The sequence below is a fragment of the Panthera leo genome, chromosome A2 (assembly GCF_018350215.1).
Source record: "Panthera leo isolate Ple1 chromosome A2, P.leo_Ple1_pat1.1, whole genome shotgun sequence".
In the NCBI taxonomy this organism is placed as follows: Eukaryota; Metazoa; Chordata; class Mammalia; order Carnivora; family Felidae; genus Panthera; species Panthera leo.
The window spans coordinates 154808607-154826546 of NC_056680.1; the positions used below are offsets into that span (position 1 = coordinate 154808607).

General features: G+C 38.9%; 2 protein-coding genes across 2 annotated transcripts in view; both read left to right on the forward strand.

Moving 5' to 3' along the window:
* The window catches only part of LOC122212831 (olfactory receptor 9A4-like), an 85532-nt gene extending 72932 nt beyond the window's left edge, over window positions 1-12600 (forward strand). The window contains exons 6-7 of the transcript XR_006199340.1: window positions 7869-7918; window positions 12407-12600. The gene's annotated coding sequence lies outside the window, so the exon portion shown is untranslated. The remainder of the gene's footprint in view (window positions 1-7868; window positions 7919-12406) is intronic.
* Window positions 5046-5993, forward strand: LOC122212854 (olfactory receptor 9A4). The gene has a single exon (XM_042926834.1). It carries the CDS (start codon window positions 5049-5051, stop codon window positions 5991-5993), a length of 945 nt encoding a protein of 314 aa, XP_042782768.1. The 5' UTR covers window positions 5046-5048.
* Window positions 12601-17940: the final 5340 nt, after the last annotated feature.

Sequence of the window (17940 nt, forward strand, 5' to 3'; positions counted from 1 at the left end):
GAAGGGGGGAAAAGTTACAGAGAGGGAGGGAGGCAAACCATAGGAGACTCTTAAGGACTGAGAACAAACTAAGGGTTGATGAGGGGTGGGGAGGGAGGGGAAAGTGGGTGATGGGCATTGAGGAGGGCACCTGTTGGGATGAGCACTGGGTGTTGTATGGAAACCAATTTGACACTAAATTATATTAAAAATAATAAAATAAAATAAAATAAAATAAAATAAAATAAAATAAAATAAAATGATGATTAAAAGAAAAAGAAAAAAGAGAAAGCTGGTTCTTCAGTAAAGGTTCTGAGACAGAGTCCATTCTCCTCAGATTTCCTCATTTGACAGCAACCTTCCTTCACTTTTGTCCAAGAGTCATAACAAGCCCCAACACAGCCACTCAGAGGCTAACAGGCAGATGCTGGGACCAAGGTGTTGTGGGCAGCTATCAGCACACTTGCCATGGGGATGAGGCCCTCAAGCTTGGGTCTTTACTTCACAGTATGATCAGTGACTCCTGTTATGTTAGTATCATTCTAGGATCTGCATGGGAAATACTACACTGAAATAGAAATGCCCTGACCACAGGCTCTCAGGAGAGGCCTGATACAATCTCATTTAAGAAACAAAATAAAGAAATGGCGCTTGGGTGGCTCATTCAGTTAAGTCTCCAACTCTTGATTTCAGCTCAGGTCCTGATCTCACAGTTCATGAGATCAAGCCCTGTATTGGGCTCTGTGCTGACATCATGGAGCCTGCATGGGATTCTCTCTTTGCCTCTCTCTCTCTGCCCCTTCCTGGCTCAAAATAAGTGAGTAGACTTTAAAAAAAAGAAACAAATGAGCAATAAGGAAAATAAAGGAGACAGAAAGGCAAACCAAGAGACCGACTCTTAACTACAGAGAACATTCTGATGGTTACCAGAGGGGAGGCGGGGGTGGGTGGGTGACATAGCTGATGGGGATTTAGGAGGGTACTTGTGATGACCAACAGGTATGGTATGGAAGTGTTGAATCACTGTAGTGTACACCTGAAACTAATATTACAATGTATGTTAACTAACAGGAATTTAAATAAAAACTTAAAAAGACGACATTATAAATTAATGCAACTTTTTGAGGGTGATTTGATAACAGCTCATAATTTAATGCAATTAAAAAGTTGTATTTGTACAACTCTTCAGACATGAAAATATTTTTTAATATAATTTATTGACAAATTGGTTTCCATAGAACACCCAGTGCTCATCCCCAAAAGTGCCCTCCTCAATGCCCATCACCCACTTTCCCCTCTTCCCCAGCCCTCATTAATGCTCAGTTTGTTCTCAGTATCCAAGAGTCTCTTATGGTTTGCCTCCCATTCTCTCTGTAACTTTTTTTTCCCCTTCCCCTCCCCCATGGTCTTCTATTAAGTTTCTCAGACATGAGAATATTTAGTGCAGCAGCAACACAGACATGAAAAATTGGAGAAAATGCAATGTTCATCAGCACATTCATTAAACAATGATCAGTATTTCATAAGTGAGTATTAGATAAACAGTAACTTAAAATGTGATGGACAAATTATTCTATTTGAGAGAGAGAGAGAGTGAGAGAGAGAGAGCATGTAAGCAGGAGAATGGGGCAGAGGGAGAGAGAAAGAGAACTTTAAGGAGGCTCCATGGTCAGCTCTGAGCCCAATGCAGGGCTAAATCCCACGACACGGGGTACATGACCTGAGCGGAATCAAGAGTCGGTCGGTCAACTGAATGAGCCATCCAGGAGCCCCACATATCATCAACAATATGGGGAAATTTAATATACACCCAAGCATGCATGCATATGCGCGCACGCACACACACACACACACACACACACACACATCAAGAAAAAGTTAGCAGGAAAGTATATTTATTTACATATAATTTACTAAAAAGAATATATATATATATATATATATATATATATATATATATATACATACACTCTTGTAACACACAGACAATTTCTGTATGAATATGCTGGAGATTATAATAATAATAATTTATAATATTTAGCTCTAGGAGATGGATCAGGAGAATCAAGCAGATGGGGAGAGAGATATTTATGCTTTACCCTATATGCTTCCATTTGAGTTTTAAATAATACCTGTGCTAATTTCATGAAAGATGGCAGTTTTTTTCAACGTTAAAAGTAAATGTTTTAAGTGTGATTTTGCTTTTACTCTGCATCCCAGCCATTCTCACTTTTATGCAGTATTTTGTTGTTGTTGTTGTTGTTGTTGTTGTTGTTAATTCTGAATAGTGTTTCTTCAAGTTTGACCCCTCAGTTCAAGCAGCACAGGGAGGTGACCTGAGAGCATTTGAAGGTCTAGAAGGGAAATGTATGGCTGAACACCCAGAGTTGGGTGCATGTTGGAGGGACTGGAATGGGCTGTGGCATTATCAGAAGGTGACATTGGAGTAGGTGGCAGGTCCTCTCTATTTGTCTTGCCAGGTTCCCATAACTGTGGACAGAGGGTATGTGGTTTAGAGTGTGCAGAGATCATCGGGAAAGCTGTGCTTCCTGAAACCTTGGAGATGAAGAAGAAGAAGATTTAGTGGCCCCTAAGTTTCTGAGTCTGTCCTGGAGTCATCAGCTTGGGGGCAGCGCAGGCTCTGTAGGGCTAAATGGAGTCAGGGAGAAGCAGAGAGCAGATGAGGGGGCTGAGTGTTCACAGCTTGGTAGTGGTGACAACTAAGGGTCTGGGAGGATGGCAGCCTGAAAGTTGAGAAATTCCTGAGTAGGAGTGTTTAAGTTTTCCCAATGCAGAGAACTTTACCGAGGTCTAAAACTTGATTATCCTCAGGAGGGAAGAGTGAAAGTTTCTTCAGCTTTTCCTTGACTACATCCCTAGTGTGTCTCTGAACCTGTGCAAATGATTCTCCAGTGTATAACTATCCTTGGGGATGGATAAGATAGAAAAGGAAGGAGGCAGAGAGAATGAGGGGGAGGGAGATAGCTAGATTCCTCTCAGCACTACTTCTGGACTTTTTCCTGAGCTCCTGGGTGTGGACAGTGTTCTTCACCATGAGTGGAGACAGCAGGAGCTGCCCTTGTCTCCTAAGCATGGCTGTTTACTAGCCGTGGGAGCCTGCATGATGCCTGAAGTGCAATAGAACTTTCCAGTCCAGTCCGTTCCCTACAGGTGAGTGTCTTCCAGGTATGCCCCTTGGTGAAGGAGAGAGTTACCAGAGCATTAGCAGGGGGAGGGTCTAGGTTTGGCTGCCAGGTACAATAAGGACACCTAGAGCCTGAAGAATGGATTAAGGTAGCTGCAGGTTAGATGGCCCTCCATCAAATCATCCCTCCATAGCAGAGAGCAGCTTCATGGTGCCCAGTGCTGGCGATGAGCACACTCTCTGTCATCACCTCCGTTCCTGTTCTCTCATATCTCTTCATCTCTTCCTTTTATCTGCTTGCCTTCTTGTGGGGATCTCTGGGAAGAGAGATTGCAGGTTGGCTTGGCAATGCTTTAGAGAAAAGTGAATGGAGGGAAAGGTAGAAAGGTTGGGTACTCTTTGTTTATTCATTGGTTTGACTTTAGCCTGTTAATTGATAAAGTCACTTAAAAATATTTATAGAACACATACTTTGTCAGACTCTGTTCTTGTCACAGGTGATAATACAAGAAAGCTAAAGAACTTGCTTCAAGTTACTTACTTCTAATGTGGGATTTTGAGGATGATAAACTAATAAACAATTAAACACATAATATGGTTTGAGCTACTGATGAGAGCCAATAGAATAAAAATACAGCCTAACAAGGTTAGAGAGTGAAACTGTGCAGGTAGTGTTTTGAAGGGGATGTGTGGGAAAGTGCTGTGGAGAGGAGATATTTGAGCAAAGACCTGCATGTGGTGAGGGAAGAAGTCCAGACCTCCTGAAGAACTCAGTATGATTTATATTGATGTCTTCTAACATTTTCTTACCCTAGGGCTCTAGAGAAAATAGAAGGTCGTAGATAAGCATATGCACTCTTTGAGTTTTCCAAGTTGCTCTATGGGACTGAGACCATTGCAGTTCGGTTAGAGCGATAGGCTGCCCATTTCGAGGTTTTGTCTCTGTCTGGAACTAGACATTTGAGACCGGGGGAATATGGAGGATTTTGCCTCTATATCACCACTGTTTTCTTGTCTTCTGGTCCCAGGGTGGAGACTGCAGTACAGACAGGACTTCCTTCTGGCACCCGCCTCCCCATTGTCATCTACAGAACAGAGGAATAAAAGATCTCAGAGTTAGAGGTCACTAACAGGGAACTGGAGAGGCCCTTCCTGCCTGGAGGATATATATTCACGGATATGAGAAATGGTGGATGCCTTTCATCCTGAGAATAAGGAGGGAGAAGTTGATAATCCACACCACGGAGCCAGCTTCCAGAAGTCAGGAAAAGACTCAATATTTTGTCTCAAAACAGTTCTTATGACAATGTCCTAGATAGGTCCCACTTGGTAACAACACTGCAGAGTTCTTAGTATAATTGAGGCAGAAACTTAAAATGAATATAATGCAAATGGAACCTATGTTAAAGGATACAAACAAAAGAAGTAATCATGTCTTTGTGTGATTGGCTAAGGTTGGGATTCTTTGAACTGTTGAAATATAGCAGGAGTTTGCAGGACATGGATACAAGAGGCAGAGAAGACACTTTTGGGCACTGGAGATGAAGTGTTGGTGGCATGAATGAGCACTTTGTGACCAGGGAAGTGAATAGAATGGCAGGTCAGGGCAGGGTTGGAGGCAGGATGGCTGGTGAACTGGGAGACGGGTACATACTGGGTGAGTGGGTTTTCATGCCTCAGGTGTGGTGTTGGTGGCTACTGCTCATCTTCTTGGGCATTTACGTTTACCTTCATAAGTTACACATATCCTTCATGAAACATTTAATATCAACCTTGTATAATAAAATAGTAGCCTTATGTTGTGAAGTCTAGGAGTAGGATATATTTCCTCAAACTGGAATTGCCTTGAATCTTCCTGTGATCAGAAACTTGTTTTCTCTCTTTTGCTCTTTAGATTTCACAAGGAACAAGAGCTCAGAACTAAATGTTGGGGAATCACTCTAGTGCCACTGAATTTTATCTCCTTGGCTTCCCTGGCTCCCGAGAACTACATCATATTCTCTTTGCTATCTTCTTCTTCTTCTACTCAGTGACATTAATGGGAAACACGGTCATCATTGTGATTGTCTGTGTGGACAGACGTCTGCAGTCCCCCATGTATTTCTTCCTTGGTCATCTCTCTGCCTTGGAGATCTTGGTTACAACTATTATCGTACCCGTGATGCTTTGGGGGCTGCTGCTCCCTGGGATGCAGACAATATCTCTGGCTGCATGTGTCATCCAGCTCTTCCTGTACCTTTCTTTGGGGACCACAGAGTTTGCATTACTGGGAGCGATGGCTGTGGACCGTTACGTGGCTGTCTGTAACCCTCTGAGGTACGACATCATTATGAACAGCCGCACCTGCATCTGGGTGGTCATTATGTCATGGGTGTTTGGGTTCCTTTTTCAAATCTGGCCAGTTTATGCCACATTTCAGCTTACCTTCTGCAAATCAAATGTGGTGAACAATTTCTTCTGTGACCGAGGGCAATTGCTCAAACTGTCCTGCAACAATACCCTTTTTATAGAGTTCATCCTGTTCTTAATGGCTGTTTTTGTTCTTTTTGGTTCTCTTATCCCTACAATCATCTCGTACAGCTATATCATCTCCACAATCCTCAAGATCCCCTCAGCCTCTGGCCGGAGGAAAGCCTTCTCTACATGTGCCTCTCACTTCACATGTGTCGTGATTGGGTACGGCAGTTGCTTGTTCCTCTATGTGAAACCCAAGCAAACTCAAGCAGCTGATTACAATAGGGTGGTGTCCTTGATGGTTTCAGTAGTTACTCCTTTCCTCAATCCCTTCATCTTCACCCTCCGAAATGACAAAGTCATAGAAGCCCTTCGGGATGGAGCAAAGCACTGGTGTCAACTATTCAGGAATTAGTCTTGTCTTAATTATTATGGATTTTATAATGCTCTGAAAAAACATACTCCTCTTTGATCTGCATCATAACCATCATCAAATATTCTGTGTACAACAATAGCCTTTTAAGTTATGGCCATGGTTTTTAACATGGTTGTTTTTATTAAAAATTCACTTTATTTTAAACATATATCTATACATGTATACATATGTATATATATATATATATATATAGTTATAGATATACATATACATACTGTTCTCAAAATATGATACATTTCACAATAAAAGTTAAAAATTAAATGTAAAAATAATACATGTATGTGTGATATTTGTATTTCTGAACAGGAAAAGCTAGGAAAAATATTCCCCAACTGCAGAATGGAATGACTACTCATTTCTAGGTTACTGACTCATCTCTTCATGTAAAATTTCCTGTGGTTTAGGTTCTCTGGCCATGTAAGCTCCCTACTCCTTCCCTGACTCAAACATATTCTCTCTCTCTCAACAGATACAACAAGACTATTCTTTCACTTCTATAAATGTGACATTTCTAATTTCAATGATAGATATGAAGACCTAAGACACTGCCCTCAATCACCTGGGGATCTTGTTGAAATGCACATTATAATTCAGAGGTCTGGACTAAGGCTGGAGAGTCTACGTTTCTAATCAGCTTCAGCTGATGTTGATGCTGTTGGGGGTGAGGGTGAGGGACGAATTACCTCTGCCCTTGGTTTCCTGTTCCAAAGTCTGTTGCCTTAGTACTTCTCTGCATATTTTCTTGGCTGGCATAATTCCACAATTCTGGACACCATTACAATCCCAGGAATGGTTGTTTTTTAAAAGACACATCTCTAATTGGTGGGCTTCCTCAGGGTGTGGGAGGAAGAGCTAGATAAGGTGGTATTCTCTCACCTGAAAGCACCCACATCATGGTGCCTGCTGCCCAAAGGATGTGGGACAACAACAGAGCTGCTGTGACAAGGGAGAGCTGGCCCCGCGGGGTCCCTGGGCTCTGGAGGAGTGTAGAGAGGGCAGAGGAAGAGGCAGCCTCCGGCCCCTCTCACATTCCTCCGTCCTTTCAAGGTTCATGTTACCTGGCCCCTGATTCCTATCCCCTTCAATTGTTCATCCTCTCTTGCCCACTTTCTTTCCTGATTCTTCTTTGTAGCTCTCTTTCTGTGGCTCCAGTTCCCCATTTCACTTCTGCATTCCTCGTTGCCTTTCCCCCTCATGGACCAAGCTTAGCGTGCTGTCATCCAGCTTCCCACAAGGCAGCCCTTGCGCCTCTGTGCCAGCACACCAACCTCACTCACTCTTCCCCTAGTCAGCCCCTCTTTGGTTCCAATCAGTGATTCCCTTTCTGATGTCATAAGCACACATTTTATCCACTATGGCATTTTTGTAATAACAAAATATTGATAACCAAATGGATATCAGTAGGTGACTGGTTAAATAAATTGTTTCACTCATACAATGAAATACTATGCAGCCATAAAAAGAATAAAAAACCTCTTTCTGCAATGATTAGAAATGATCCCCAGGCTGCATTGTTAAGTGAGAAAAGCAAAGCACATGGAACTTAGTATTCACTTTTGGGTAAGAAAGAAGTAGAAATAATATTCATATAATAGTATTCATATTTGCTTGTGGACCACATTGTAAGAAGTTAAGAAGTAATTACTTGTAGATCTATGGACAGATAGAATGGGAAAAGAATGAGACTTTTCACTGTTTGACTTCTAATATTCTCTCTGGTTTTTTTTGTAACCATGTGTAGGTATTGCCTATAAAAATAAAATAATAAATTTCATTTATGTACTTTAAGGGATGTAGTAATTCAATCTTACCTTTTTATTTATTCAAATATTTATTTATTTTTCTCTTATTCAGGAGCACCTGCTTATTTATATGAATACATTTCTCTAACTGGAAGATATTTGGTAAGTGGAGCTTCTGTTAAATTAAAATATTTTGGAAAATATTCCTGGAGCATAACATAGTAGCCAGGAGCTCAAGGAGAATATCAAGAGAAGGAGGCCTGTGTAGACGTGACTATATGCTTTCTTGAACTTGGGGTCTCGGTTAGTGTGTCTGATAGGGAAGAAATATCACTCTCAGCAGAAGAGAAGAGCCTGTTCCATTCTAAAGAATCTTGCTCTGTCACACAGTACTTACTTATTTGTATACTAGGTAATTAGAACCAGAGAGGACTGTCCATCTAGAGCTCCATACTCCAAAGCAGTATAGCACTGAAGTTAAATACTCGAGAAGCCAGTGCCTAAACTCCCTATCCCCAACTTTTCAGGCAATAATTTTCTGCTATGCTGAATACTTCTCTCTACTTCCCAAAATGGATCGCAGAAATGCTTGATGTGTATGTATAATGTGAACAATAATAATGATATTAACAACCAATACTTCATATTATGCACGTCAGGAACACTTTTCACATCTAGCCCTAGGGATTCCCTGTTGATTTCACCAAAAAGGGACCTACTTGGCATCCAAGTCCATGCATGGACAGCCCCGAAATTGTGGGGAGTTACTCTCAATTGGATGTAATATGACCAGTGAAAGTAGACACCAGTAGATAATTTTTCCCCTTTTCCCCTCTGAGGGATAGTTATGAAACAGAGTTTATACATATACTAAGGTGTGAGTAGTACCAAAGATCACACAATTAGTTGCACTTAGGGGCAGGAAGCTTGGTAAAGCATCCTTTTATTGGTTTTACAGTGTTCCATGGTTCATATCTTTTGTCATTCATGCCTGCTCTCATGGACTGTATTCCCCAATGAATAGCCAATAAGTCCTTGGCCTCCTGAGGAACCCAAGCTAAGAAATACTGCTTAAGTCTCACTCTTTAATTTTTACTACTAAACAACTCATTTAAATCATATAAGAACTCCCTAGGGTAACTACTATTATTACTCAAGGAACTCTGGCACAGAGACAATAAGTGACTTACCCAAAGTCACATTGTTAGTATGCAAAGGCCTAGGATCCAAACCTAGGCAGTCTGGCTGCGGTTTATTCCCTTAACCACTATGCTAGATAGCCTACAGTGCTACATCATGAAATGCTAATTGTTTATCTTTATCTGAGCTACTTGTTATTTATTCTTATATCAGTCAGGATAGTCTAGGTTATGTTGTGGTAAAAGTAGTCTCAAGATCCTTGTATCCCACAACAACAAATGCTTGTTTTTGTTCCCATTATTTGTCTCCTATGGGTCAGTTGCTCCTCTGCTCCCTATCATCTTTATTTTAGTTAAGGCTAATGAGGCAGTCTCTAACTGGGACTTGGCTGGTCTTGAGATAGTGGGAAAAGAGTATGGCAAATCATGGTCAGATTCACCAAAGTAAGGGACCAGGCCAAACTTGCTGTCAGTGTTAATGCCTAATTTCAACCTAGAATATAAAATTTTATATATATATATATATATACATATATATATATATTTATATATATATATACACATATATATATGTATATATGTATATGTATATAAATATATATATATATATACATATATATATGAAAAAATTAACTTTATATGTTGTAATTTTCTTGGATTGTTATAGTCTGTTTCTTCCATAACCTAGATACATACTTATACACAGTGTAAAGAAGGGAAAAACTCATATGATATTTGTCTTTCTCTGACTTATTTTGCTTAGCATATTACTCTAGTTCCATCCGTGTTACTCTAAATGGCAAGATTTCATTCTTCTTGATTGCTGAGTAGTATTCCATTGTATATATATGCCACACCTTTATTCATTCTTTAGTCAATGGACATTTGGGCTCTTTCCATAATTTGGCTATTGTTGTTAGTGCTGCTATAAACATTGGGGTGCGTGTGCCCCTTCGAATCAGCATTTTTGTATCCTTTGGATAAATACCTAGTAGTGCAATTGCTGGGCGATAAGGTAGTTCTATTTTTAATTTTTTTGTGGAACCTCCATACTGTTTTCTAGAGTGGCTGTACCAGTTTGCATTACCACCAACCGTGCAAGAGGGTTCCCCTTTCTCTGCATCCTCTCTAACATCTGTTGTTGCCTGAGTTGTTAATTTTAGCCATTCTGACAGGTGTGAGGTGGTATCTAACTGGGGTTTTGATTTGTCTTTTTCTGATGATGAGTGATGTTGAGCATCTTTTCATGTGTCTGTTAGCCATCTGGTTGTCTTCTTTGGAAAAGTGTCTATTTATGTCTTCTACCCATTTCTTCACTGGATTGTTTGGTTTTTGGGTGTTGGGTTTGATAAGTACTTTATAGATTTTTGGATACTAACCTTTTAACAGATATGTCATTTGCAAATAATCTTCTCCCATTCTGTCAGCCTTTTAGTTTTGTTAATTGTTTCCTTTGCTGTGCAGAAGATTTTTATCTTAATGAGGTCCCAATAGTTCAGTTTTGCTTTTGTTTCCCTTGCCTCTGGGATATGTCTAGTAGGAAGTTGCTGCAGCCAAGGTCAAAGAGGTTGTTCTGTCTTCTCCTCTAGAATTTTTTTGAGTTTAATTAATTTATTTTGAAAGACAGAGAGAGAGAGAGAGAGAGAGAGAAAACAAGTGGCGGAGGGGCAGAGAGAGAGAGAGAGAGAGGATCCCAAGCAGGCTCCACACTGCCAGCACAGAGCCCGATATGGCGCTTGAACTAATGAACCATGATGACCTGAGCTGAAATCAAGAGTTGGACGCTTAATTGACTGAGCCACCCAGGCGCCCCTCTCCTCTAGGATTTTGATGTTTTCTTGCCTCGCATTTAGGTTTTTCCTCCATTTTGAGTTGATTTTTGTATATGGTGTAAGAAAGTGGTCCAGGTTCATTCTTCTGCATGTCACTGTCCCATTTTCTCAACACCATTTGCTGAAGAGACTGTCTTTTTTCCATTAGATATTCTTTCTCGATTTGTCGAAGATTAGTTGAGCATACATCTGTAGGTCAATTTCTTGGTTCTCTATTCTGTTCCATTGATCTATGTGTCTATTTTTGTGCCAGTGCCATACTGTCTTGATGATTATAGCTTTGTGATACAGCTTGAAGTCCAGGATTGTGATGCTTCCAGATTTTTGTTTTCAACATTACTTTGGCTATTTGGGGTCTTTTCTGGTTCCATACACATTTTAGAATTGTTTGTTCTAGCTCTGTGAAGAATGCTGGTGTTATTTGATAGGGATTTAATTGAATATGGAGATTGCTTTGGGTGGTATCAACATTTTAACAATATTTGTTTTTCCAGTCCATGTGCAGGCTTTATTTTTGAGGTGATCATTGCAAATATCTGTGAATATACCAAAAAGCATTTAATTGTGCAGTTTAAATGGGTGACTTTGTGCTATGTGAATTATATCTCAATAAACTTGTTAAAAATAATATGTTAGATTGTGAAAAAGTTTTATGAAGAAAAGTGAAATAGGACTGTATGGGACCATCTATTGAGGGAGTCTTGAAATTTTAAGTAGGGTTGTCAGGGAAAGCTTGAGAGAATGAAGTACAAAGCCCTTTGGATGCCCATTACAGAACACCCCAGGCATAGTGAACAACAATTGGAGAGACCCTTGGGCAAGCGTAGGTAAAGATGCCAGAATGGAGCAAGTATAGGGCGTGTAAGAGCAAATTCAGTCAGAGAAGTAATCAGGATTTAGATCATACAGAGCCTTGTAAGCTTTTAAAAGACTTTTGCCTTTTCGAGGAGTGAGTTGGAAAGTATTGCAAGTTGTTGAAAAAGAGTGACAGAATCTGTCCAATGTTTTAGTGAGATTATTCTGACTGCTATGTAGACAGTTGATTAAAGGCCAGTAAGAGAGAAGGAGGGAGACCACTTAGGAGATTATATCAGTTAGCTTCTGCTATATAAGAGCTAAGCATAAAACTCCAGGGGCATACAACAATAAACTTTTATTTTTATGCATTAGGGCTTCAGCCTATCTAGGCCAGGCTCAGCTGGTGGTTCTGCTAATCTCAGGTCAGCTTGTGTGTGAGTCTAAGGGTTGGATGGCAGGTGGCTGGTCTAGGCTGGGTCCACACTGATGTTTCAACTGGGGTGTCTCTCCTCTTCTTCTTGGCACCAGCAGGCTTACCTGAGCACTTCTTCCTCTGATAGTGGCAGGACACAAGAAAACACAGATGGAAATACTAAAGGCCTCCTAAGGCCTGGGCTGAGAACTGGCACACTGAAGTTTTGGTCTCATTCTGTTGATCAAAGCCAGTTACATGGAAGAATCCAGAATCAATGTATGGAGAAGTGCATCACTTGAGGAAATTAGGGCAGAAAGGGGTTGACCAATACAGCCATAGTGTTTCTCTTGCCTCTCTGAACTTTAGATAGGCTTCTTCCTGACTCCAGACCCTTGCCATCCCTATTCTTAGATTATTTACTTTAGAGCACTTATAATTGTAAATTCTTTTTCTTCACCCTTTACAGGCTCAGGAGCAGCTCAATGTGCTTACCCCATTGATCAATCTCTCCATTAAGGTACTTCAGTACTTTTCTGGTAGCACATCTCAGGGCTTAAAAACTCTCCCATTCTTTGTTTTAGTGGAGTTGAATGCAGGCTGAGTTCTGGCCCCCCTCTCCTATTGCAGTAACCTTGAATAAAGTCTTCTAGGCCTGTTTAACTTTGTCTGGGGGAAATTTTTGCTTTGATGGGTGAAAAGTGAATATTTTCAATAGTTTAATTTACCACAAAGACTGCTACAATGATGTAACCTAGAGATGATAAGCACCTGGATCAGAATGAAAGCAGTGAAGGAGTGGACTGGTCTGTTTTTAAATGCAGTTGATCCTTGGGCAACATGGGTTTGAACTGCCTGAGCTCCCTTATACATGGATTTTTTTCAATAAATATACATAATGTACTGTAAATGTATTTTCTCTTCCTTATGATTTTCTTAATCATATTTTCTTTTCTTTAGCATAGTTTGTTGTGAGAATACAGTATATAATACATATAACATGAAATATCTGTTAATCGGCGTTCATGTTATTGGTAAGGCTTCTGGTCATTAGGAGCTAAGTTTTTGGGGAGTCAAAAGTTATATGTGGATTTTTGACTATGTGACTGTGTGAGGGGTCGGTGTCCCAAACCCCAAATTGTTCAAGGATTCACTGTATATATATTTTTCTCTCTCTCCCTAACATATATCTATTTAATCCATAGTTTCTTAGTGGCAATAGGATTTGTTTTCGTATGATATGTAAAAAACCAGTGGGTTAATAATTATATATTTTCTGGAAATATTTAACTGGAGAATATCAGGAGTCCAGTTATGAACAAAGTAAGCTTGAGATGTCTACTGTTAAATATCTAAGAATATGTTGAGGAGGCAGTTAAATATAAAACCCTGGAGTCCAGGGCAGTTCAAGTTGGATATAGAAATGTGAGTCAAGTGAATGCAGGTGGTATTTAAATCTATGAGAATAGTTGAGTGACCAAAGGAAGCCTATAGATACAAAAGAAAAAAAATAATGCAAATGACAAGGCTCTGAGTTTTTATGATTAGAGACAAGCAAATAGATAGGAATCAACAAAGGAGACGGGGGACTAGTGGCCACACAACTAGACACAAACCAGGAGAGGATGGTGTCTCAAACGCTCAGTGGAGGATGTTTTTTAAGGAGTTGTTGAAGAATGTCACATGGTCCTTGGAGATCAAGTAAAGTGACACCTAAGAATTGACCACTAGACTTAGCTATTTGGAGGTCATTGATGACTTTGATTGACATTGTGATGACCTCACAAGCGAAATTCTTGTGAAACACTTTCTCTATCACTCTGAAACTCAGGGAACATCAAAGTGTTTTATATCCTCAACTTCTGAATGTTTCACTGATCCTCATGCTTTATTTGAAACATACATCCTCTAAGGACGCCCACAGCTCCTCTGATGTCATGATTTTTTTTCACTCCTCTGAGCCTGGATGTGGGTTAGGTGTCTTTCTTATTTATTATTACCTTCTTATAACCACTATGCATTTCCCCCACCCTTGGCTTTAAGTTTTGCCTAGCTTTGAAGCTGTTGTTCTACCAGCCATTTTTTCCCTGCTAGTTGCAGTCATCTGCAAACCTTTGGGCCATGTTAGCTAATTTTTTTAAAAGATTTTAATACCTAGATCACCATCATTTTCTATATTTCTACTGTTGTCTAACTAATTCTGGTTCCCAAAGACTTCTGGCCTCATCACCTAATACTCTCTTTCTCATTCATTGTGTTACAAACATAGTAGCCTCCTTGGTATTTCTTGAATCCACTGAGAACAGTCTTGTCCCAGGACCAGCTGGAATTACCCAAGATATTTGTATGAAGCAGTTTCTCACTTGCCAGAAATTACTTCTTCAAAGTCACCTCAAGGAAGCTTCCTCTAAACACTAAATGAAAAATAACAAACCTACACCTACACTCTAACAGTCCTTGTCCCCCTATAATTCTGCTTTTTATTCATAATACTTATTACCACCTAATACACATTAATTAATTTATTTATTGTTGGTATCATCCCACTAGATTATATGCTTTGTGAGGACAGATACTTTGTTTTATTTTCTGCTGTATCCTTAGTACCTTAAAATAGTGCTTGGCACTAAGTTTTTTTTTTTTTTTTTTAATTTTATTTTTTATTTTTTAAAATTTACATCCAAATTAGTTAGCATATAGTGAAACAATGATTTCAGGAGTAGATTCCTTAATGCCCCTTACCCATTTAGCCCATTCCCCCCTCCCACAACCCCTCCAGCAACCCTCAGTTTGTTCTCCATATTTATGAGTCTCCTCTGTTTTGTCCCCCTCCCTGTTTTTATATTATTTTTGTTTCCCATCGTTTATGTTCATCTGTTTTGTCTCTTAAAGTCCTCATATGAGTGAAGTCATATGATTTTTGTCTTTCTCTGACTGACTAATTTCACTTAGCATAATACACTCCAGTTCCCTCCACGTAGTTGCAAATGGCAAGATTTCATTCTTTTTGATTTCCAAGTAATACATCCCACTCATTATATGCTTTGTGAGGACAGGTACTTTGTTTTATTTTCTGCTGTATCCTTAGTACCTTAAAACAGTGCTTGGCACTAAGTTTTTGAGAGATTAGGTAATTTCTCCGAGGCTTCCCAAATAGTAAATGAACAGAACAAAGATTCTACCAATAGATATCTAATTTAAGGTGTGTGTTTTTAACTAGTACATTCTACATCATTTTGGCAGTATCATGGTAATAAAGATTAGTTACAGCTAAATGATTCAGTATTAATCAGAGACCATGATACAGGAGTGAGAGGAAGGATGTTGAGCCTCATCTGTCTGTAGCTTCAGGGCTTTGGAACAGAGAAGCAAAGCTCCAGGCAAGATGGTAGATAAAAGGCTAAGGGTCAGAGTGAATTATTCTAGAGTAAGTGAGTTACACTTCAGGAGAAGCAACTGGTGGCATGCTTAGTTTACTCAAAGCCACAAGATAAATCATGTCACATTATCCTTAAGTATCAATTTTATTGATGGTAAGTAAACATTGTGCATATTAAAGCAAATCTGTCTTCTTCAATTTCTTGCATAAGCTTTCTATAATTTTTAGCATACAGATCTTTTACCTCTTTGGTCAGGCTTATTCCTAGGTATTTTATGGTTTTCAGTGCAATTATAAATGGGATCGATTCCTTTATTTCTCTTTCTGCTGCTTCATTATTGGTGTATGGAAATGAAACCAATTTGTGTACATTGATTTTATATCCTGTGACTTCAGAGGTTCTAGCCGTTTTTTGGTGGAGTCTTTCAGGTTTTCCACGAAATGGAAAAACATTCCGTGCTCATGGATTAGAAGAACAAATATTGTTAAAATGTTGATACTACCCAAAACAATCTACACATTCAGTGCAATCCCTATCAAAATAACACTAGCATTTTTCACAGAGCTAGAACAAACAATTCTAAAATTTGTATGGAACCAGAAAAGACCCCAAAAAGCCAAAGTAATGTTGAAAAAGAAAACCAAACCTGGAGGCATCACAATCTCAGACTTCAAGCTGTATTACAAAGCTGTAATTATCAAGAAAGTATGGTGTTGGCACAAGAACAGACACAGATCAATAGAACAAAATAGAGAACCCACAAATGAACCCACAAGTGTATGGCCAACTAATCTTCCAAAAATCAAGAAAGAATATCTAATGGGAAAAAAAGCAGTCTCTTCAGCAAATTGTGCTGGGAAAACTGGATAGTGACATGCAGAAGAATGAACCTGGACTGCTTTCTTACACCATACCCAAAAATAAACCCAAAATGGAGGAAAGACCTCAATGTGAGACAGGAAAACATCAAAATCCTAGAGGAGAAAACACACAACAACCTCTTTGACTCCAGCCACAGCAACCTCTTACTTGACATGTCTCCAGAGGCAAGGGAAACAATAGCAAAAATGAATTATTGGGACCTCATTAAGATAAAACGCTTCTGCACAGTGAAGGAGAAAATCAGCAAAATTAAAAGGCAACTGACAGAACGGGAGAAGATTATTTGCAAATGACGTATCACATAAAGGGTTAGTATCCAAAAATCTATAAAGTACTTATCAAACTCAACACCCGAAAAACAAATAATCCAGTTAAGAAATGGGCATAAGACATGAATAGATACTTTTCCAAAGAAGACATCCAGATGGCTAACAGACATATGAAAAGATGCTCAACATCATTCATCATCAGAAAAAGACAAATCAAGACCACAATGAGACACCACCACATCTGTCAGAATGACTAAAATTAACAACTCAAGCAACAACGGATGTTGGAGTGGATGCAGAGAAAGGGGTCCCCTCTTGCTCTTTTGGTGGTAATGCAAACTGGTACAGCCACTCTAGAAAACAGTATGAAGGTTCCAAAAAAAAGTAAAAATAGAACTATCCTATCGCCTAGCAGTTGCACTACTAGGTGTTTATCCAAAGGATAAAAAAATGCTGATTTGAGTGCTCGCTTCGGCAGCACATATACTAAAAAATGCTGATTTGAAGGGACACATGCACCCCAATGTTTATAGCAGAGCTATCTACAATAGCCAAATTATGGAAAGAGCCCAAATGCCCATCGACTATGAATGGATAAAGAAGATGTTATATATATATATATATATATATATATATATATATATATATATATTGTATATATTGTGTATATATATATATATATATATATATATATATATATTATATTTGTATTTATGGAATATTACTCGGCAATCAAAAAGAATGAAATTTTGCCTTTTACAACAACACGGATGGAACTAGAATATCTTATGCTAAGTGAAATAAGTCAGTCAGAGAAAGATAAATATAATATAATGTCACTAGTATGTGGAATTTAAGAAACAAAACAGATGTCCTTGTGCTTTAATGAAATCACCTTTATGTACCAAACAACAACCACAACCACAACCACAATGACAACTACAAAAACAGAGATGACGCAAACCATAAGAGACTTCTAAATACAGAGAACAAACTGAGGGTTGCTGGAGGGGTGTTGGGTGGGGGGAATGGGCTAAATGGGTGATAGGTATTAAGGAAGGCACTTGTTGGGATGAGCACTGGGTATTACATGTGTGATGAATCACTAAATTCTACTCCTGAAACCATTATTACACTATACATTAACTAACTTGGATTTAAATAAAAATAAAAATAAGATAAATAAAATCTTGTTTCAAAATAAAGATTTTAGGAGAACTTCTTTGTAAAAAGAAAAAAAAAGCAAATGAACTTTGTAATAGACACTAAAGAAAATCTAAATAAATTAAGATACATATCAAGTTCAAGGATAAAAGATTTAACATCATATGTAAATTATCCCAAAATTTATCTATAGATTCAATACTATAACAATCAAGATTGTTTTCATGGAAGTTTGTAAAGGTTTTCATGGAAATTGGTAAACCAATTCTGAACATTATTGGGAAGTGTAAATGGCCAAGGATATTCAG